The sequence below is a fragment of the Gobio gobio genome, assembly GCF_949357685.1.
Source record: "Gobio gobio genome assembly, chromosome: 24".
Lineage (NCBI taxonomy): Eukaryota > Metazoa > Chordata > Actinopteri > Cypriniformes > Gobionidae > Gobio > Gobio gobio.
Window position 1 is genome coordinate 11,201,499 of NC_137120.1, and position 24,021 is coordinate 11,225,519.

At 37.1% G+C, this 24,021-nt stretch overlaps 1 protein-coding gene across 2 annotated transcripts; it reads right to left on the reverse strand.

The window, feature by feature from the left end:
- Positions 1–3,208: 3,208 nt before the first annotated feature.
- On the reverse strand, positions 3,209–23,615 carry LOC307120366 (uncharacterized protein). 2 transcript variants are annotated; one of them, XR_013815779.1, is made up of 4 exons: positions 23,421–23,615; positions 22,087–22,422; positions 7,887–8,461; positions 3,209–3,956 (listed from the first exon to the last, which is right to left on the reverse strand). XR_013815779.1 is itself a non-coding variant. In XM_079807379.1 (3 exons), exons 1-3 carry the CDS (start codon positions 23,605–23,607, stop codon positions 8,037–8,039), a joined length of 948 nt encoding a protein of 315 aa, XP_079663505.1. In that variant the 5' UTR covers positions 23,608–23,615; the 3' UTR covers positions 5,624–8,036. The 2 variants fall into 2 exon arrangements, 1 of the variants encoding a protein (XP_079663505.1); XM_079807379.1 differs by lacking the exon at positions 3,209–3,956 and having other exon boundaries at positions 5,624–8,461.
- Positions 23,616–24,021: the final 406 nt, after the last annotated feature.

Genomic DNA, 24,021 nt, shown 5'->3' on the forward strand with positions numbered 1-24,021 from the left:
CGGACTGAATCGTTCTAAATGGTTCGCGTCTCGAGTGAGCGCTGATCCATAAGTTACTAAAGTTACTAACTTTCTGACATGAGTGACAGTTCCTCCGACTAGAAATAATATCCTGAAGTATATGTTACTCTAGTAACTCCAACAGTTCACTGAACTGAGACATGTGCTGAGAGAACTGATGTGAACTCACGAGCAGCTGATACTGAGCATGCGCGTGTACTACCGCACGTACAGCGGTTCTCGAGTTAACAGTTCTCGAATCTGAACGAACCGTTCTCAGTACCGAACATGTCCGAAAGAAACGGTTCTCGATTCTGTACTGATGATCCGAGAACCGCTGAAACCCGTTCCTGACTTGAGATTGTCCAGAACTAGGGTTGCCACCTTTGGTGTGGCAAAATAAGGGACACCCATTCACGATCCCCCCCCCCCCCCCCCTAAAACAAAACACGTCATGAAATGATTATTTCTACATTGAAAACTTGACAGCTCAATAATAAACCATAAGAAAACATGAGATCAAGTATGTGAACTTGCAACAGAACACATTTTATATTATTTTACATTTGATTATTTTATTTATTTCTAAAGAACTCTTTAGTAGCCTATTTGGTGCACTTTAAAGGTACAGTTCGGCCCAAAATGAAAATGCTGTCATCATTTACTTGCCCTCATGATGTTCCAGACCTGTATGAGTTTCTTTGTTCTGCTGAACATAAGATATTTTGAAGAATGTTTGTAACCAGGCTTCTTTGGGGGCACCATTGACTTCCATAGTAATCTTCCTGTGTGTTCAACATAACAAAGAAATGTACATGTTTGGAACAACTTGAGGGTGAGAAAATGATGACAGAATTTTCATTTTTGGGTGAACTGTCCCTTTAAGCAGTCATTCTGAACCAGTAATCACTTTTTAGAATTTCAAAAATGTAATTTTTTTTAATCGATTTACTTAAATTATGACTATATTATCATGTAATTATTTGTCCCATTTTTATCTAATTTTTTTTTAAATGTCATAAACTTTATATGACAGGATTATTGGTTATATGATTATAGCGTAGCTAAATTATAAATTAATAATAACATTTATTAGGCTATAATCTATTAATTAACCTGTCTAAAAAATAATAATTCTGTCTGCCAAGCTCTGATAATGTATGGAATATTATATTAATATATTATCCATTAAAAAGAACTATAGGCTACCTTTAGAAGCACAGATGTGTCTGTCACCGCTGTTGCTTTAAGTCAGTCAGTCTGAGACATTGAAATGCTTCTCTTAAGTGTGCAGTTGGCATGAGGTTCATCATGAGTTACTGGACAGACCCATTGATACCTTTTTGATATTCAGCTCTATATCTGGAGATCCTCTTGCGTTTAAACGGTGGACGCGACGCAAGCTCGACGTGTTTTTTAAAAACCGCGCAAGTTTACAGACACACTCTGGCACAGCGCATGTTCTCGAGACTCCGCCGCTATGACAACAAAGCCGCTAAAACGCAATCACGCACAAATGAGCTCCTGTACTACTTATTGTGAAATTGATTTCTTCATATTTGCTATCAGTATTCTCCACACTGCAAAATCCTTGTGTGTTTATTGAACTATGTGTGTGGACCTATGTAAAATACGGAACAAATCGCGTCCCGTATTGGTTTGACACGGAACGCGTCATTTTGCTTGTAAATACGGGACGATTCCGTATTTTACAGGACGGGTGGCAACCCTATCCAGAACTGCTTTATCAGTGTATAAGTGTGCTGAGCTGAGAACTGCTGCTGAATAGGCTATAGAGTCCATTTCAAAACTACTGTTTTGATTAATACATTTTAAGATTTATATCAACTTATTTAGAAATTAAATCAGCTGTTCCTGAAAATATCATTATTGATAAAACAGTTTTACAATGCATTGTTTTTCCAAACTTTAAAATAATGATAAGACAACAATTATGTGATAAACATGTTTCACACATTATTAATTGTATACACTTGAAACCTGCATTTCGTTCCTCTGAACAAATGACACGCATTATCAGCTCATCTCATCGAACGTGTCTGAAAGAAACGGTTCTCGATTCTGTACTGATGATCCGGTTGTACACGCATACTCAGCTCATCGGTTCTCAGTATCGAACGTGTCCAAAAGAAACCGATGAGCTGAGAGAGTGAGCAAAGTGGGCATGCATGGTTTCTCTCGGACAACTGATGCTGTGCTGATAATATGAGCACGGGTGAACCGAGGACTTGTGTAAGTTTATGTTATGTCAATGTAAGTTTATTTAATCCCTGTAAACATCCACGTTTGCACCACAGTGGCTGTATTGAGTGCTTTTGCAAAACGTAAATGTACTTATCCAAGATGATGATGACGATGCTTTTAATATTATTATTATTATACTAAGTTATGATTACAAATTACTTTATATGAATGTGTTTTAATGTATTTTTTTTATTTTATTTTTATTTTTTTATTTTTTTATTAAACATTCACTTACAATATGCAAAGGTGAAGCCATAAACCAGAAAACATAGCCAGAGGTTCAGGGACGGAGAAACATTACATAATTTGAGTTTGGAGAAAAATAAATAAATAAAAATGAAAATAAATAAACAGATGAGGAAGCATCAATTAAACACAAGTCTTCCCACAAAATATAAAATAATAATAATGAAATGAGAAAAAAAAAAACCCCGAAAGAAACAACATTATATTAATTACCAATACATTAATTAAACAAAAACGCCAAAATTTGAGCATACATTCAGAGTTTTAGTAGCCTTTTTGTTACAAGAGGTAGATATAGATTTAATATAGATCTTAACATCTTCTTGAAAGTGAGAAAAATTGGGGGTAACTTTAATAGTTTTACATTTGTGGATAAAATATTTAGCAAGAAAAATTATTAGGTTGCAAAGAAAAAAAATATTTTCATCTTGCTTCTCATAAATGAAAAACCCAAACAAAACATCCTTGAAATAAAGCTCAAAATCTTTATATATATTGTTTGCAATGAACTGGCAAATATCTTGCCAAAGTTTTCTTGTATGACCACAATGCCAAAAAAGATGCAAGATAGTTTCTGGTTGTGAATCACAAAAAGTACAATTTGCATCTATACTTAATTTAAACTTTGACACCATGAAAGTTTTGACTGGGTAATATCGATGAATAAGTTTAAAGGTCCCGTTCTTCGTGTTTTTTTGAAGCTTTGATTGTGTTTACAGTGTGCAATATAACATGTGTTCATGTTTCGCGTGTAAAAAAACACAGTATTTTTCACACTATTTACTTATCTGTATACCGCTGTTTCCACTGTCCTCAAAACGGCTGGTGATTTCCTTGTTCTATAAAGTCCCTCCTTCAGAAACACGTAACGAGTTCTGATTGTGCAAGCGGTTCCTGTGCTGTGATTCGACCACAGCTTAGCGCACGTGAAAGCGGTTCCTGTGTTGTAATTTGACAGCAGCTTAGCGCACGTTGGAAAGGTCACGCCTCTTAACGGAGAGATGTATGCGTTCAATAATCTCTACAGCGTCCCTGGGAAAGCCAAACAAAGGTGATTTGACTCCTGGATGAAAATAACAGCGTCTCGATGACATGGCGATAAACACACTCAACGCAACAGTTCCTTTTCTCCACGCGACCGTCCGCTTCTCCACGTGGGACAGCAACAAGACCGCGCCCCCTTTTTCGCGTTTCTTTGTGGGCGGAGGTTAGTCTGTTCTACTGCTCTACTGACGTAATTAAAGAAGGAAGTACCAGGATGTAGTCCAAGCCAGCCGTTCGCTGTAGGCTTTGAAAGGGAACTTCTGTTAAATAAAATATCTCGCTTGGCATTGAACTTTGAGCTTTATAATTTTACAGGTATTATTTATGCTCTAACAGCAACATTACACACTAACTAAAGTTTGAACAATGGAATCGCGAAGAAGGGGACCTTTAAAATAAATCTCTTTGACCTTATTTACCAAAAGGTAGGCTACTTGTTAGAGAGAGTCCAAACCTTCTTCCATGAGATATTTTCCACTAATGTATTCCATTTTGTAACAACATGAGGAGTGGAAACACAGTCATTGAGAAAAAGAAAACGAATATCTCTATTATTTTTTAATGTAGATTTAAAACATATCTTGCCTACATACGTGTCAGCCGGGTCTGGGAGAGGCATTTCAGAACTAGTCAAAAGACTATTATGGCCTTTAAATAGCAAAACGACACCATTAGGGATGGCACCAAATACAGTGGCAAACTGTATAGGAGCAACAGGAATATTAAAGTGAGAGAGAAATTCCTGATAAGTGAATAAGTAACCATCCTGATTAAATAATTGGCTAACCCGATTGATCCCATTCTTAAACCAGTTTTCAAAAAACAAAGACTTATGTTTATAACAAATATTCCTATTATTCCAAATGAAGTAATTGGTCGGAGAAAAATTGTGTTTGAAAATCAATGTTTTAATGTATTTTCATCCGCCTGGATGATAGAAATGACATCATTACGTGATGACGTAAAAGAACCGGTGAACCGTTTTTTTGAACCGGATCATTGAAACGAACTGTCCGAAAGAACCGGTTCGCGGAAAAGAACCGAACTTCCCATCACTAGTAATAAAATGCGTCTTCCAGCTGAGCGGTCGGCGTAGGAAAGAGCCCAGAAGGGAGAAGGTGGAGTGAATGGAAATAATGAGCTGTCTTTAAAACAGTCGTGAGAGGTCTACAGACACTCAATTTTTATACTTTCTTTTTCAGAGTATTACATTTTAATTATGTATTGATATATAAAGAACGTTTAATAAACCAATTTTTAACCAATTCTTACCTACCCTACCTTTAAATGTTAATCGATGACATCACTTACACAGAAAAAAATGTGATCGCGAAAATTGGCTGAAACTTAAAATATTGATAAAAATGTTCTGTGATTTCAGGAAGGACAAAATAACCCCTCTACAACAGAGGGGAAGCTCTCAAGATCCCAACATGTCTGAAGGAAGCTGCTGACAGAGAAGTAGGAAACACAGGTGAACTGAAGAAGTTAATTAATCTCATATCCATTTTAACAATATTTTTCACCTATCACATACATCTGTCTTCTCTGTATTTTCTCCTATTAAATGTTTTTATTTATTTAATTAATTTGAGAAGGCTTTGACATCCAAATATAAGTGACGCTGTATGAACAATACTAAATGAATAAGTAACTAAAAACATAAATTATGATACCCTAAGAATAACTAACACTAAGATTAATAATTAATCTTTCTCTTTTCTGAGAAAGATCGTTTTCTACCTTTCTTTTCTCACGTTTTCTCACTGCTGTAGCTTCTTCCTTTTAATACACCTGGCATTGTATACTAAATATTGTTTGCTCTGTGATAAATTGTTTATGTTGATGCTTTCCATGCTGAAGCCCTGCACCGCAGAGTTGGAGTGGATTTCACTGATATTTTAACGTTTCCGTTTTTGCGTTCCTCATTAAACATTACTGTTCCGAAAACGGTTTGATTTGAAAAAATAATGGTTAATAACGTTATTTTAATTTAGCCTATACTTTAAACAAATATGTATAAATAAAGACTTATTTTCACTCAATAATAATATAACGCATGATAATTAAACTTGAATATTTATTTCATAACATTTTTAAAACCACAACAGGAATACATACATTAATTACAAGGCATAAACAGCGGGACAAATATTGACCTGTTTTAATCGAGTGGAAAGTGGCCCTCTATATGCCTATTCTTTTCAGAAGAGTGATAACATTCTTTGTACATAACTTTTTTTTCAACACGACTTGTTTTAAAAATTGCATGAATAAAGAATAAATAAACTGGATAACCATTGCTCTTTTAATGCACTGTAAACTGGTAATTTCAAAGCAAACACTGCGCAACACGTCCTTGCATCACATAATCAAATTCAGTCAGCTAATAAAGCTTGATCATTTAATGCAATATAACATACGATTTAATACGAAGCATCAACCTTATATATAGAAAACATTGACATGTATTGGCAATCTGAAAGACTATAGGAAAAATGTTTGATAGATGCTAGTAACCTACTTGGATAGGCTTAAACGAAATCCACAAACTAGCCTAAATCAGACTATTTGAGCTTAAAGTCCGTACTACTTATTTAAACGTACGAAAAGAATGTCCTCCAATACCAGCGCTTTCATTGTAGACCTCAGCGGGGAAAGAAATGTCTACTTGAGGCATGAAAATGCGCGCTCTAAACTGACTTGCGTTACCGGTAGATGACTGGTGCGCGGGCATTTCATTCAAGCTTGATCCGTCAACGTCACATGCTGTACTACTCTATTCATTATTGGTCACTGCCAAATTAAAATATTAAAGAGAACGATAAAATAACGTTATTAACCGGTTAATGAACATTTCAAATTAACGTTTCTGTTCAGAATGATTCAAATTGATTTTGATTTCGTTTTCATTTTTGTTCCTCTTAATTTTTTTCGTTTTCGTTCCTTGAACCGGTTCAGAGCCCTGGTCTTGAGAGAGGAAATGTCGTTGCTGCCAATGGAGGCCTTTCTCAGCCATCGGATTTCAACTAAACTATTTTAATGTGTCTGAAGATAAACAAAGGTCTTACGGGTGTCGAACGACATGAGGGTAAGTAATTAATGACAGAATTTTTATTTTTGGGCGAACTAACCCTTTAATTGAATCCTTATTGGTGCAACTCACCCTATAGTGTGTTTCACGTTAAGCGTTTTAAAAACGTCCTGCTGTTTTTAGTGACTGAAATAGTGCAGCAGGAGCTGCCCTCCAGGGCTCGCAACAGTCATGTGACTGAAAACTATGAATAGGCATGCGTGTCCACTGGTGTGGAGCAGAGTGAGCATTTTCAGTTCATATGGAAGCTGAGCTTCTCACTCTCGTGCGAGCGTGAAGCTCAGCTTCTATAGGAATGAAATGAAAACACCCGCTCTGCTCTACACGCACCACAGTGTTTGGGATGCTAAAGATACACCGTACCTTTCAGCTCGGTTTAATATCCTTGTCATCATCATTTCCTTTTTTCGAATTTCTTCATCCACAGATCACAAGACTATGGTGTTCTTACCGTGGAATAAATAATAAATAGGCTAAAACAAACTGGCACACAGTATTAACGAATTATCAGCGCGAATAAGCAACGGTGCATTCAAAGAGCTGCTGTCGCGACTCTGTAAAAGCTGATTATATCGGCGCAAAATAAAAACATTTATGTTGCCTATTTAAAATGATACACTTTAAAAATGATATACAGTAAATGCTACACTACAGATAGCCACAGCGTATTATGTAGTACAACTCAAGACACTGCTGCTAAATATTAATATATTATCCATAAAAAAAAACTATAGGCCTATACCTTTAGAAGCACAGACGTGTCTGTCACATAGATCGGTCTGTCAGCACGGCTGCTTTAAGTCAGTCAGTCTGAGCAACTGAAATGCTTCTCATAAAGTGTGCAGTTCGCCTGAGGTTCATCATGAGTTACTGGACAGACCCATTGATACCTTTTTGATATTCAGCTCTATATCTGGAGATCCTCTTGCGTTCAAACGGTGGACGCAACGCGAAATCGACATGTTTTTAAAAAAAACGCGCAAGCAGGCACTGGCACAGCGCATGTTCTCGAGACTCCGCCGCTGGTAACAAAGCCGCTAAAACGCAATCACGCACAAATGAACTCCTGTAGGCCTACTACTTATTGTGAACTTGATTTCTTTATATTTGCTATCGGTATTCTCCATACTGCAAAATCCGTGTGTGTTTATTAAACTATGTGTCGACCTGTGTAAAATACGGGACAAATCGCGTCCCGTATTGGTTTGATAAGGGACGCGTCATTTTGCTTAAATACGGGACGATTATGTATTTTACGGGACGGGTGGCAACCCTAGCAACCATCAGCAGAATAGCAAAACATGCTCCTCCTATAGCAAGTAAATGCACATATTTACACCTTCATCAGCTATTGAGTGATAACTGGCGCCATCTGTTGTTGTATCGCCTAAAAACAGTGCTCATGGTAAAACAAACTGAAAACAATTAGATAGTACCTGCTCAAGGGAAAATGAACTGAATTACACACACTAGAGACAGACCCATAAATACTGATGATGCGCTGACGGCGGATGCTGCTGCTGTTGGTGCTGATCTTCAGTTCATAAACTCCAGAGTCTGTGGTTCTGGTGTTTGTGACGGTCAGGGATCCAGTCACATGATCCAGCTTCAGTCTGTCTCTGAATCTCTCTTCACACTGATTATCTGTACAGATCTGACTCTGATCTCCAGTGATTTCAGCGATGAGAGTCTCATTATAATACCACGTCATCACATCATTTTGGTTTTTTATTACACCAGGATCAAAAGTAAAAGATCCTCCCTCCTTCACTGTCTTGGTCTTCGTTTCATCCGTCTCTGCACCAGCAACATCTGAAATAAAATAAAATATATTCAAATGAATTATTGGCCAACAAATAATGGAAGATCCCTCCCTCAAGAACAGCATTTAGACTGACGGCAGAAGGTCTGGACTCCATAGCAGCTTTAATTGGCCAAGGGCCACCCAAAAGGCCGTCTGACTGACATTAAATCCACCAATAACAGTTTGTTTTGTTCAGCATATTTAACTCTTGGAAAAAAACTCTATTTTAAAGAGTCTACGCTGTGAACTACTTCACATGCTTTTGAAAATCCAGCGTTTTAGTTGATCCTGATTAGCGCTCATTGCTCATCAGCATTCGAAAATAAATCGATAATAATTCATGAAATGGTTAGTCTTGACTGGCAATTTAGTTTGTGTTTGCTCTGGGTGTCCGCCAAACCGTTTCAGGCAGAGTAATAATCAGTGCGACCGACTGAAGGAAACGGCAGGTGGAGCATCGAGGGATATTTCAAGCTTAAAGGGTTAGTTCACCCAAAAATGAAAATTCTGTCATTAATTACTCACCCTCATGTCGTTCGACACCCGTCAGACCTCCGTTCATCTTCGGAACACAAATGAAGATATTTTTGTTGAAAGTTGATGGCTGAGAAAGGCTTCAGATAGGCCTCCATTGGCATTCAGTACATTTACATTCCCAAGACCCATAAAAGCAACTTAAAACATCATTACAAAGTCCATCTCACCACAGTGGCTCTACAATAATTTTACGATGCGACGACAATAGTTTTTGTGCGCAAAAAAAAAATCTAAATAACACCTTTATCCAACTTGTTATTGTCTTCCGTGTGTGCCTCCACGACGCATGCGTGAACGACATGAGGGTGAGTAATTAATGACAGAATTTTCATTTTTGGGTGAACTAACCCTTTAAGGCAGGGGTCTCCACACTCTGTCCTGGAGGGCCGCTGTCCTGCAGAGTTTAGCTCCAACCCCAGTTAAACACACCTGAACCAGCTTATCAATGTCTAACTAGGGCCTTGTAAGACACTGATTAGCAGGTCCAGGTGTGTTTATTTGAGGTTGGAGCTAAACTCTGCAGGACAGCGGCCCTCCAGGACAGAGTGTGGAGACCCCTGCTTTAAGGGTACATTAATTACATAATAATAATTTTGAATGATTTGGATATAATTTATTATAAATAAGCATTGTTAAAAGCCAGACGCTTTAGTCTTTAAAAACCATTTGCTCTGTAGTGACCTTTTAATTTGGAGTAGAAACAGGCAGGGTGACCACCTGTCCCGCTTTGCGTTGTACCGCACAGCATTTTCACCCCTTGTCCCGCTTGTCGCATATTGAGAAAATGTCCCGCATTTTCATCAGTCTGTTGATTTTTAATGATCATATTGAGAAAACATGCATGCCTTTTTAAGAAAGCATTATATTTATTATTTTTGCGGCATCGTTTTTCACCAAAATTTAACAGCGCTTCGTCAGAAGTAACATCCCGCCTTACACAAATACAACAGCTGTTTTTTTAAATAATATCCAATGGTTGAAAAGAAAGGAGTAAACACGGTCACTAGGTTGTGACGGCTGTCAATCAAAATGTGGAGCGGTGATTCGTTCCATGTGTTCCCTGTCAGAAAACGAATGGATAGTTCTGTATATAAATTTATATATAAGATTAACTATTTTCATGTTGTTCTATTTGTTTCATTATTTATTTAGTTGGATTTTAGTTGCACTTCAGAACTGTTTCAAAAATAGTTATCTGCATGATGCCTGCTGCCTTTGGGCTCAGTGATGCTGAATTTAAGATTATACAACAGTTTCAGGTTATGTTTTAGTGTTGGTAACATGTCCCACATTGTCCCACACAAACTTAGTAATTGTCCCACATTTGGTTTGTTTGATGGTGGTCACCCCAGAAACAGGGAGAATGGCTTTATTGCATCAGAGGTGTGTCACTTTGCTCACAGCTGATTGGTCCAATTTCAGTTTGAGATGTCTTATCCAGAACATAACCTGCCCTGGAGCAGGTTAGCCGTGGAGTGTAAGTTGCTATGGAGATGAACACAGCTAAAAGCCAAACCTCTTTAATGGTACCTAAAACCCAGGATTGGCACAAACTAAGCTTAATCTGGCTAGCCAGCTAAACAGGCTTCATGGTATAGGCCCCTGCTGAAGAAGAAGTAAAAAAAGTAAACACACAAGGGAGAGAATCGAGGCAGAGAGATGTCAGGGAAAATGAAGATAATGAAAAGGAAAAGGGAAGTGAAGTGAAGTGAAGTTGCAGTTCAAGAGAGAACCTTTAATTATTTTGAGCTATGAATAAAAAATAAAAATAAAAAAAAGATATATATTATATATATATATATATATATATATATATATATATATATATATATATATATATATATAATTAATATTTTCTCATTTTATTTGTCTTATTCTTTTAGTGTAGAATGAGTAAAGCTAATTGTTTTTAGGATAACAAAAAATGTTAAGTTACATTTTTAGGCTGATTAATTTTCTTAGGCTGCTCTACCTCAGTGGTCTAACAGCGCTCGTCAATGTCAAAAAGATCGAGATAGCCAATCAAATCAAAGAAGGCTGGTCTTACTGTCATTGTCACACACGCAAGGAGCGCTCGTGGAAGATGTAGGCTGTTTTATGATAGATATGTTCAGGTACCAACAGTAATTGACTGCAAACTACTCAACTTTTTGTGAAATTTCGCGTTTTGAATCATGATTCATGTAATTCATAAGTGACGACGAGGCAAAAAAAACATTTGCATTTTCTACATATTAGACATACGATAAGAGTGAACTCTTTTAAAATAAAATGGGCCTATTTGCAAATAGTTTAAATTGATTACTTCAAAAACTACAATTAGAACTTTACTATTCATAATCATATTTATTCCCTTAAATCCATTTAATCCTTTAATTATTCAATTCCTTTATAATAATAAATATTGTGATTTAACTTTGAGCTTTGAAGTATCAAATAGATTAGCTTCGATATCTGACCACTATTTACAATACACTAATAATTCTTAACCCTCTGGGGGTCTTCATTTATGGGTCACACTCAGGGCCTCCGGCCTCCTCAAAAATGACCCGGAGGGCGGGATTAGGATAAAAGATGATTTGAGTAAAATCAATGAAATATATTTGTGTTTAATAATATTTTTTCTTTTCTTTTTTGGTGTTTTGAGATAATTTTATGATTAATAATTAATATTTATGCAGTAATTATGACCCATTTTTCCCATTGAATATAATGTATATAATATATAATTGTTTTATTTTTTATTAAAGCTGTATTTCATTTTAGAGTCAAGCCTAGGCCTCATGAAAGCAATTTTTTAAATGAGATCGGTGCCATCTGGTGGACACATTGAGCATTTTTATCACTATAGTGGATCTTGCGTTTTATAAAAAAATGTAAAAAATCGTAGCTTCATCGGACTGGTCTGAAACTTGGTGACTTTATTGGTACTTTGTATATGAACACCCAAAAAAATTGGGGGCAAGATTTGAAAAGTCTAACGCTGCATTCACACGGGGTGTCGGCATCAATGCTTGACGGAGGGCGTGACTGAAGCTTGGAGCTGACGCGACCGTCATAGTGACAACAGCCAATCACATTACTTGCCGCTTGGACCGCAACACAACACAAATAAAACGCCTTTTTTGACAGCTAGTCTACAAGCATGATACATACAAGATTCTCCAACCGTCTCTGCCACCTCCTTCCAGGCCTGGTCTCTCCGGTATGTTAATAATGATTGGTCGTAAAGGACCGGGTGATTACCCACCGCAATTATTAGCTTTTCCTCCATTTTAGATCGTTCTTCACTCTTCATTCACCGGTGTTTTAAACGAACGCAATTGGCTAGCATCTGCTCTAGGATATTTGCATAGGGTGATCTGATTGGATGACGCCTGCGTTGGCGCTTGAAAAGTTGAGAAATCTTCAACTTTTGCCACTTGCAACGCGAGTGAAGCGACGTGACGGAACCCACAATTCATTTCGGCAATGCATGACGTCACTAATTCAAAGTAAACGAGAAGCGTTGACGCCGACGCCCCGTGTGAATGCGGCGTGAGTGGTCGTAAAAAAAAGTCACATTCAGGACCTTCAGGTCAAAAATGACCCCCATAGGAAATGAATGGGAAATTCGTTTTTTTGTGCATACAATCTACAAATTAATCTCTAAAACATCAAGAGTGCAAAACAGACAAAAAAACTCACACACACACACTTATACACACAAAAACACACGCACACACAAATTTACGCGTGCCATTCCAAATGCTAATTGTGTTTTTGTGTGTGTGTGTGAGTTTTGCACTCTTGATGTTTTAGAGACTCACCCCTTCACTGTTGAGTCATTTTTTCTGCATCCTGGCTGATTTGTAGATTGTATGCACAAAAAAACTCTGTATTTGCATATTTTTGCCAATTTCCCATTCATTTCCTATGGGGGTCATTTTTGACCCGAAGGTCCTGAGTGTGACTATTTTTTTTACGACCACTTAGACTTTTCAAATCCTGTCCCCAATTTTTTTGTGTGTTCATATACCAAGTACCAATAAAGTCACCAAGTTTCGGACCATTCCGATGAAGCTACGATTTTTTACATTTAAAAAAAATGAACATTTCGGGTCAGAAATGACCGAAGACCCCCGGAGGGTTAATTTCTGATAGGAATGTAAAATCAATCTGTAGTTATTAATATTTTCAATAGCTACAATAACGAAACACAAACCTGTATTCAATCGCGTTTGTTCCCATTCATTTTTTTATTTACTTTTCACACTGCTTCAGTACACAAGGTTACAAACTTTTAGTCCACATTTGGAGAAATATGTAGGCCATTCACACGTTTACCTACCTCATATTTCTTTAGATAGAATAGAACTATAATTTCTTAAAGGGGGGGTGAAACACTTATTTTCAGTCAATCTCATGTCAATCTTGTGTACCTACGGAGTAGTATTGCCTCTTTCATATCTCCGAAAAGTCTTAAGTTTTATTATATTTATAACAGAAAGATACGCCGAGTCTGTCCGAAAAAAGCTGAGCGGCTAGAGGCATATCGTTTGGGCGGAGCTAAAGAATGACGAGCGTGCACAGCTATTGCGTTGATATATGCATGTTTATGTAGAAAAACAATGGAATCGATAGCCAAAAAAACACAAAGACATTTGAAGCAGTTTTACTCATCGCCTGCTACCAACACCATCTTTCAGCATTAGGCGAGCTACAAATCCGGAGTTGAACTGTACCTTGTTTATAAACCATTGTCGCCGAAATTCAGGGAACAAACAAACACATGCAAATTACCCTCATGTCGTTAGACACCCTTAAGACCTTGGTTCATCTTCGGAACACAAATGAAGATATTTTAGTTGAAATCCAATGGTTCAGAAAGGCCTCCATTGGCACAATGCACTTAACACTCTCAAGACCCATAAAAGGTACTAAAGACGTCGTTACAAAGTCCATCTCACTACAGTGGTTCTACAATAACTTTATGAAGCGACGAGAATAGTTTTTGTGCGCAAAAAAAACCTAAATAACGACTTATATAGTGATGACCGATTTCAAAACACTGCATCATGAAGCTTTGAAGCGTTATGAATCAGTGAGTCGATTCAGCGGTTTGTATCGCCAAAGTCACGTGATTTTAGCAGTTTGGCGGTTTGACACCTGATCCGAATCATGATTCGACTCGCTGATTCATAACGCTTCGAAACTTCATGATGATGTGTTACGGGTGTCGAACGACATGAGGGTAAGTCATTAATGACAGAATTTTCATTTTTGGGTGAACTAACGCTTTTAGCATTTGCCCTCTCGCTCTAGCGCGCCCTTCCGGGAGAAGAGCCCGTACGGCCCGTACAAGGACATTCCGCCCCATCTGACGTCACAAATACCTATACTCAGTGTTGGGGGTAACGCATTACAAGCAGTGTTGGGCACGTTACTTTAAAAAAGTAATTAGTTATAGTTACTAGTTACTTCTTACAAATAGTAACTGAGTTAGTAACTGAGTTACATCATTATAAAAGTAACTAATTACCAGGGAAAGTAATTACTGCGTTACTTTTTTTTTTTTTCCCCAAATGTTCAAATATGTCAAATAACTTGGATGCCCCCAATATTAGATATGTTAAATGAATGAATTGGACACTAAATAGAATAAATTATTATTATAAAACATTGTACATTAATGTGCATTATTGTAATGTTGCTGCGGGACAATGTGAGAGACACCTATCAAATTCAATGCATTATTGTAAATATTATCAGTAGGCCTACTATAGTGTAAATATTGTGTAAATATTATCAGTACTATACTTTCCTTTGGTAGTGGAGCTCACGTTATAACCTGGGTTTTTAGCCACTAATTTTGTGGCATATGATGATGTGAGGCGCTTCAGAATCACTTGCCACCGGCGTGGAGAGACTCTTTCTTCCTGGGCATAAGTTGCACGTTACTTAAATATTCTTACCTTTCACCTCAACGAGGGAAAAGTAGCGCTTATACTTCCAATTTGCGAAAGCTACCTTTGAAGTCGTTGGACCATCGCTGAATGTGCATATGCGTGTGCGTCATAGGTGTGTGTGTGTGTGTGTGTCTGTGAACCATAGACGTGAAAAAAAATAGGTGTGAACTCAACCTATCAACTTCAACCTTGTCTCCCACCCACCAATCATCATCAGTTATGTGCCACCGCACCCACCCCCAACACGCATGGCTGGTGCGCGCGCACACGCACACACACACACACACACACACACACGTTGCAGGTCTGACTGACAGAGAGCCTCGGATGAAAAGCGCTTCAGTGAGCTCAATTAAAGTAACGCGACTAACGCCGCATTTTTTTTCTCAGTAACGCTAACGGCGTTGTAACGGGAGAAACAGTAATTCGTTTGATTACTCGTTACTGAAAAAAATAATTCCGTTAGTAACGCCGTTTATCTGTAACGCCGTTATTCCCATCACTGATTACAAGTAACTTGAGTTACGTAATAATATTACTTTTTCCAAGTAACTAGTAAAGTAACGTATTACTTTTCAAATTTACAACAAAATAACGCAAGTTACTTTTTCACATTAATTTGACTGACAGCTCTCCTGCCCCCATGTTGAGAAATATAAGTGCAGAGGCGTGTGTGTGTGTGTGTGTGTGTGTGTGTGTGTGTGTGTAAACATGAGGGTTATTGTAGTTCTAGACTAAATGTGAGCATTTATTCATCTCACTTGCACAATAAAGATTCAGTTCTCCTCAAAATGAATAAAATCAGTCAAATGCAAAATCAGAGTACTCAAACCTCAAATATATAAATGTTAAATAGAACAAATATTTTTATGCATTTAATCTACCTTTATTGACCAATGTCTTGCTGCTGACCTTTGATGATTCAGTTAAACCATGAGCAAATATTACTAGATTTTTTGTTTTTATTGGTAAAATGTTTTTCTCCTGCGTCCTATTTTTCCATTATCCAGAATGGCAGCACATTTTTACCTCAGCCTGAGGCTTATTATTTCAATTTTGGTATGAAGAGGTCTTTACATTTGCACAAAAAAGGACTTTTTTGCTATTAAAAAACAAAACAAAAAAGCTAGCCCAGCCCAGGTGAGAAAAAGTAACGCATAAGTAACGTGATGCATTACTTTTCTTAAAAAGTAACTAAGTAACTCAATTAGTTACATTTTAAGGGAGTAACGCAATATTGTAATGCATTACTTTTCAAAGTAACTTTCCCCAACACTGCCTATACTCGAAAAAAACTTTCCGAACTTATGAGAAACTGGGACGAGTATTTTTGGCACAGAAATACTCCATCAAATGTCCAACTTTATTTTTATTTTTTTTACTTTGTCCATGGGAATCCAAGTCTTTAACAAGCTCAGTATGCATGAAACAGCATTTCACCCCCTATTTAATGATTCTCTGCCGATCCATTAGTCAATCTTGTGTGATAATAATTTACCTTATACAATGTCAGCAAATTTCAGCATTGTCTCATTATACATTTATGCGTCCGTTATTATATATAATATCTGCATAAGGTCACAATTGTTACAAACTGGGTGTGCAGAAAGGAAACAGAAGGCAGACTTCAAATAAAGATGGGTTTTAATATAAACGTAGGAGAAATACAAACAGCAACACTACACATAACATAAATGAAAACGGACCATGAGTGCAGAGGAGAGAGTCAATATAAAGGAGTGTGAAGATGACGAACAGATGCAGGGAATCCGGGGAGAGATGAGGAAGTGAGTTCAGGTGTGAGATAGGGAGGATCATGGGAAATGGAGTCCGGGACAGGCGTGGATTGTGACAACAATAGAGTGAGTTTTGAGCAGAAATATTGCATTAATCTCATACTGCTACCACTGCTCCGGGTGTTTTCACGGTGTGTGTGTGTGTGTGTGTGTGTTCACTACTGTGTGTGCACTTGGATGGGTTAAATGCAGAGCTCAAATTCCAAGTATAGGTCACCATACTTGGCCACACGCCACTTCACTTCACTACTGGCACTCTGAAATAGATTAATGGGGCGCGGCTGACTTTCTGAAAAGCTCTGCATGGATTGTGAAAAAAGTGAAAACTCCTCCTATGGTTATTATCAGCTATTACGGACATTTCGGCTAATACCAGCTGGCACTGGCATTTTTATGTTCAACCGCATCCTCTGTTCCTTGTGAAAAGACATTTTCCAAGGCTGAAGAGGTTTTGTCCAAGAAGAGGAATCGTCTAAACCCTAACACACTTTGAAAAAAAAATTCTGTTCCTCAATAAAGATCAAAATCCTTCCTTCACCCACCCCAAACTGCTGTGCTGCAGTTTGGTACATCCCCAGTCCCATAAGCACTACACAATACACTACACACTAAAACTACACAATAAACTGTGACAATTATTCACATTCCCACCCCAGACTGCTCTGTTTCAGTTAGTTTTACTACATTCCCTCCACCATAAGCACTGCACTCAAACTTTTGTTGTTCATACTGTCACTATCCAAACAATTTATGAATAATTAATTAACAGTGTGTCTGACAGTTGTCTTTGTGCAAGTAAAGTCATACAGCGAAAGATACATTTTATACCCAGGCAATGGACAAATGTCTGCTCAGATCATTGGCTCAGGATTAATGGATTTGTCTGCTATTTCTTTGGACAGTAGCTAGGTGTCACTAGTGAGCAATGATGAATGAAGCTTCGGGTAATGAACCTTTTGGTGAAGCAATGGGCTGCGAGGTCTCAGTGGTTCAGGAAGCCTCATTTTGCCATCACTACAAGTAGTCCAAACAGACAAACAAGACAGGAGAGACAGGCAAAAGGGTAATCCACAGAATGGGAAAGTAATCCAAAAACAAATGCTCAGAAATGCAGTAATACAACAAACAAGACTTTGCAGTGAATGACAAGGTGTACATGTGCTGTGTCCCAATTCGGCTACTTATACTACGACCTAAAAGTATGTGGGTCAAAGACGAAACGGGGGTTTTCAAGCATCAAAAAAATAAATGTGTAATACAGCTTTAAATTAGTTTTTTTCCTGTACATTAGAATGTGTCCTGTTTAATTTAATATTTTCTGAGCAAAAAGTAATGATTATCGCACATTTTTTACCATGATTTACAGAAGACACCCACTAAAATGTCATTCAGTGTAACAATATTTATGTATCAGAAAATGTTATTTGGCATATTTAAAACAGGAATTTGATGACATATTAAAAGACTCTATTTAAGTATCAAAGTGCAGCCCACAAATACTAATTAAGTAATAATTTTTAAATCTTTATACTTTGCCACTATCCTTCAAAGCACTAGGTTTACCCATTTGCCAGCAAGAAGTTTTTGTAAGGAAGTAAAAATCATTTAAAATAAAATAAAAATTAGTATGATCACATATTTTATATATTTTAACGATTATAGGTTAGAATAAGTATATTGTTTAATTTTTACATCAATATATCTGTTACGCTGAATGACCATGGTTTGTTACTCTGAATGACATTTTGCCAAAAGGGAGATAATATTGCCATTGTTCACATAATTGCAATGTTTTTAGTATTAGTCCGTATCATTAAATTAGTTTTAATAATATTCCTGAGTAAATGATGGTTGTTCCCATAATTGCAATGTTTTTAGTATTAGTCTGTATTATTAAATTAGTTTTAATAATATTCCTGAGTAAATGACGGTAGAAGCAGATGTTGAAAAATAATAATCATTTTATTCTACTGTTCTGATGCTCTCTGCAATGCTTGCTGAGCTTGTCACTTTGTTTCTGACTTGCTCGGCTCCAAAAGTGACTCCTTGCAGCTATATTTATGAATACTTTTTATTTGCCAACATAAATGATGTAATCAGGATAGGTATTTTGGGTGGAGAATTTGAAGCAGCAGACGACAACTGCAGTACATGCTTAGAATGAACAGTGTTATTGTTTAGATACTGATATGGTCACCATTATAATTATCATAATAGTTATTTTTCTTGGTGTGAACGAGCTTTAAGAGTGCAACAATAGCTACTGGGTCTGCATTTACTTTTTGGGGTTTTGGCATTTTACAGTGCCTTTCAACTCTCTCTGTTCGTGGGCATCTAAAATGAATCAATAATTGATTAAACAATACAAAAATGCATTCAAATATTCATATTTATTAAGTTTAACACATATTTGTCCATGCTAAACATTCCTCATTTATCTGTAATATAAATAAAATGCTAAAATTGTTATTTATACAGTGATACCCATGTACTCTTTTTGTGAGGAAAAAGTACATACTTTTGAGTGTGTAGCAGAAGAGTATGCAAGCTTTGGGACACACTACTTTGTCATCTTTAACGGACTCTGTTGCTTAGTTACGTGCATCCCGTCACCGTTTAAACTGCCCTGTCAATCATCATCATCATAGTTAAAATCCTCCACTTTCAATTTAATTTCCTACCATATAGGAGAGAAGAGTAGTCACACGTTGATCTGCCATTCGCGAGTCTTTAATGCAGAGACTCTCCTCATGTGTTTGCAGTTTAAATATAATGATGCATTTAAAAGTGAATGGCCAAACGTATCATTACAAAAGTTCACAATGCTGCTGCAGGTGAAATATAATGTGGCTAACCTTGAATAAATATATTTTTGTCTGGTTAAATACTGATAATTGCTCACTCAAACCCCTTTATCAAACCCTCTCTACTTAACTCGCATAACCGTCATGTTTGTAGTTTAAACACTTTTTATCCGCATTTGTAGTTCTAATCGAATCCTCGTCCATCTTGTAATGGATTGTGGGCAATATCAGCCGTTTGAGTGTGCGTCGATCTGCACTTCGAATTCTGACCGGAAATAGTAGACCATCCGAGAATCTTTGGAATACTCTTTTCAACATACTACGATTTGGGACATACTAATTCTTTTTTCGAATACTATTTAGTACAGATGGTATGTGAATTGGGATGCAGCAACGGTTTATATAGGCAGAGGAAATTAGGTAAATGAGACACAGGTGAAAACAATAAGTGATGATGAGTCCGGGCAAAGGATTATGAGTAATGTAGTCTTTTAGGGAATGAGAGTCCAGAGTGGAGCACACTCTGGTGGTTATCAGGGGCACTCTCATTGGTGAATCGTGACAGATGGCCTGGATAGGTGTGACATAACATTTCCCAGCCTGACATTTTGTCCCAGTCCGGCCCTGGTGCCTATGATAATAAACTGGTAACTACAACAAAGGAAACAGGAATGTTATAGAGACTTTTGACTGCCAGGATCTGGTAATTAAATGAGTGATATTGATAAAAGGATAAGCTGCAGAGGTACAGGTGCTTCACAGGTAGGTATCAATTACAGGCATTAGTCTGGAACACCTGTCTCCTCATCCTTATATAAAACTGTGCTCTGACTAGGGTGGCCACTGACTGGCCATACGTCCGGATTTTAAGCCTCCTGTCCGGCGCAGCCTCAAGCTGGACACTCATTTGTCCTCCTTTTTGGAGTTGCGTCAGACCTCATTTAATCCGGAATGGACAAAATAGCACAAATTTATATAAAAAAGCACACTGTGTCGCTCTGTGGACATTAGTAGTCAAGTGAAAGCTGCCATTGACCGACATGCCAGCACGGAAAAACATAAAAGTTACAGACGAGCCCCAGGTACGTCCTCCCTTAGGTCATTTTTTTCGAGAAGCAACATCACCTCAGGATGACAAAATCTCCGCTGCAGAGCTTTGTAAAGTCTATCATAATCAGTGATGCCAGTAACGCGTTACTCTAATCTGACTACTTTTTTCCAGTAACGAGTATTCTAACGCGTTACTATTTCCAAACCTGTAATCAAACCGTGAACTTTTCAATGTGCACTCGCTCTGCTGCACTGCACACACTGATTCCATGTTGCTTTAAGCGCATCATTCTGCACCCGGGATGCGCAAAAGCGCTTTGTTGACGCTGTGTTTTGAAGCGTTTCATATATTTTCATAGTTTTGTGCACTTAAAGATTATTAAAAAATATATTGTTCTCACGTATCAATCATATATTTGTTGTCCCTTTACAGAGCTGCACATTATGTTTACAATAAACTACAAATCTTGTCATTTTATATTATTTGTGTAGGCCCATATAATTATTTACATTCATATATAAATATTAATTAAAAATAAATTGTTTTTCATAAATCTATTTAATAAGAACACAAAGTAATTTGTACCTTTTCATTAACATGTTTAGATTTTATAAAATTAGTCAAAAGATTGTTTTTGGAGATACAATTTCAGGAGATGCATTGTTGACGTTACTGTTAAAAATGCACTTCCAATAAAGTGTTGGCAAAAACGGTTTTCATTTTTATGTTGAGGCTGCAGAGGTGTTGTCGGAAACTGATGAATGTAACTAATAAAGTAACTTGTAATCTAACTTAGTTACTTTTAAAATCAAGTAATCTGTAAAGTAACTAAGTTAAGTAAGTAACTGTGGCAACACTGATCATAATCATGCAGTCAAGCATCACTAGTCATATAGAAATACATAACCAAATAATCTGGCACAGTGCCAGAAAACATAACATTTCTTGACTTCTGTAAATAACAGAAATACATAACTAAATAAATAATGAATGCAAAAAAATATATAAATACACATTTCAGTTCTTAAAGAGTTGCCTGAGCTGCTGCAGAGGGTGAACTTCTTTGTTAATTTATTTTTCGCATTCATAATTTGTTTATTTATGTATTTCTGTTATTTACGGAAGTCCAGAAATGTTATGTTTTCAGGCACTGTGCCAGATTATTTGGTTATTTATGCACTATGCAAGACAGTCAGTGGTCAATTTTTTTTTTTACTAAATGCCGCAAAGTGTCCTCCTTTTTGGTGTTATGGAAATGGCCACCCTAGCTCTGACCGGCACCCAGAGGGGTTCACTCATCTAATTAACCAGATCCTGGCAGTCAAAAGTATCTATAACAAGGAATGAAACAAGGTAAAAGAGGGAAATACAAGCTAAAAGTCCCTGCAACAGAAACTGAAACAAACATTACACTAAAAAGTCCCTTCTTGTATGATAAACACATTGTGAACAAACATGTATAACGTTTATCTTTAATACATTCATTTAATGACTCACCATGAACAGTCACACTAAAGATCTTCTTACTGGCGCTGTTGCTGCCAATGATCTGTAGATGATAAAGTCCAGAGTCTGTAGTTCTGGTGTTTGTGATGGCCAGAGATCCAGTCTGATGATCCAGCTTCAGTTTGCCTCTGAATCTCTCAGTACCATCATTACACTGAACATCTGTACAGATCTTACTGAGATCTCCACTGATTTGAGCGATGCGAGTGTTATTAAAAAACCATGTAATCTTTTCTTGTTGGTTTGTTTGAACATCAGTGTGTAGAGTGACTGAATCTCCCTCCATCACAAACACTGACACTCTGACTGTACCAACACCCGATGCACCTGAAGAAATAACAGTTATAATTTATATATTATAAATCACTTTAGAAAATAGGACATGTACAAGCAGTGGAATTTTTTTAATGTATGTAATTTGTTTGTTTGGTATGAGCCTTTGTCAGACACAAATTTCTATCCTTCTAGGGTAACAGGCAAAAACAATTTAACAAATGTATGAGCTTTTACATCATACATTTGAGAAATATGTAACAAGTAACAAGGGTTCAATTTCAACACAGAAAACAGCCTGTGATGACCTATGACATCAACAGTTCTGTAAGATATTCAGAGGGAACTGCAAGAAGATCCAGGAACAAAAAGCATTAAAAAAAATTATATGGGGGAAAAAAGCATGATTAGAAAAAAATTGCATTGGGTCAGAGTCATAGCCTACTGTAAATCTATCAAATACTACCTTAAAACGATTAAATAAAATAAATAACATATATCATACATGATTAAAACAGTAAATAAAATATATATTTCTTAATTTTGCACCTCTAAATGTCAATGATTTGAAACCCAACAGTCGTTCCTCAAAAAAAAAGAGGATTTTCAAAATATGCTGTTTACAGTTTTTGAGAAAATAACAAGTGAATAAAGTATTTTAACACCCAAAATGACTTAAACTGCTTATGGACTATGTGTTAACTTGAATGCCAAGCACGCCCCCTGACGCGAGATCTCTTTCGCAGTTTTATAACTTACCCTTTTAATAACTCTTTTTTTAATATCAAACACGTCCCGAGATCTCTTTTCATGATTTGCCTGAATTAGGCGATTAGCTTGTGTAGCGATACTGGAAGGGAACAAAACGGGAATCGTTTCATAACTTCCGTTTTCGAAATCGAAAGTAAAATCCCCAGCATCAAAAACAAGTTCATTAATAACAAGAAAATAAACGAATGTCTGTCGAGTGTTACGTGATCAGAGCAAGTATAAAAGTCACATTCACCGTTAGTTTTATTCACCAGTAACAAATAGCCTACTACATGACTTACCAAGGTGGAAAACCCACACTGCTGCGAAAATGAAGAGGTTCATCACCCAAACGAATGCAGATTCTGTGGGAAAAGAAACTGTTTTCAAGTGACGTGACGTTCGGCGCTTCGAAGCTTGTGTCGATAAAAATCTCACACTGAAGTACCAGAGCTGCTTGTTGTTGTTTTTACCGGATGTTTTTCCCATAGAGACCATAACCTGAAGACCACGCCCACCGGGGGGGGGAGGGGGGGTCAATCGAACGCTCTCCATTGACTTTGCATTGCGTGAAGCGGCATCCTTGTCATTTCGGACTAACAAAAAACAGAACAATGTCTAAAAGGCGGATATGTGACAAAGTGTACAGCAAACAAGCTAAACAAAACCCAGAAGTTTTTATTGACCCAAAAAACGAGCGTTTAAGGACAAAAAAGTGGATACAGGCCATTGAGACAGAGCGTGACACGTTATATTACACTGAGAAGTACATACACTTTGTCACATATTAGCTTTTAGACATTGTTCTGTTTTTTGTTATAAATCCGAAATGACAAGGATGCAGCCTCATGCAATGCAAAGTCAATGGAGAGCGTTCGATTGTTCGATAGGAAGCTTCGTTTC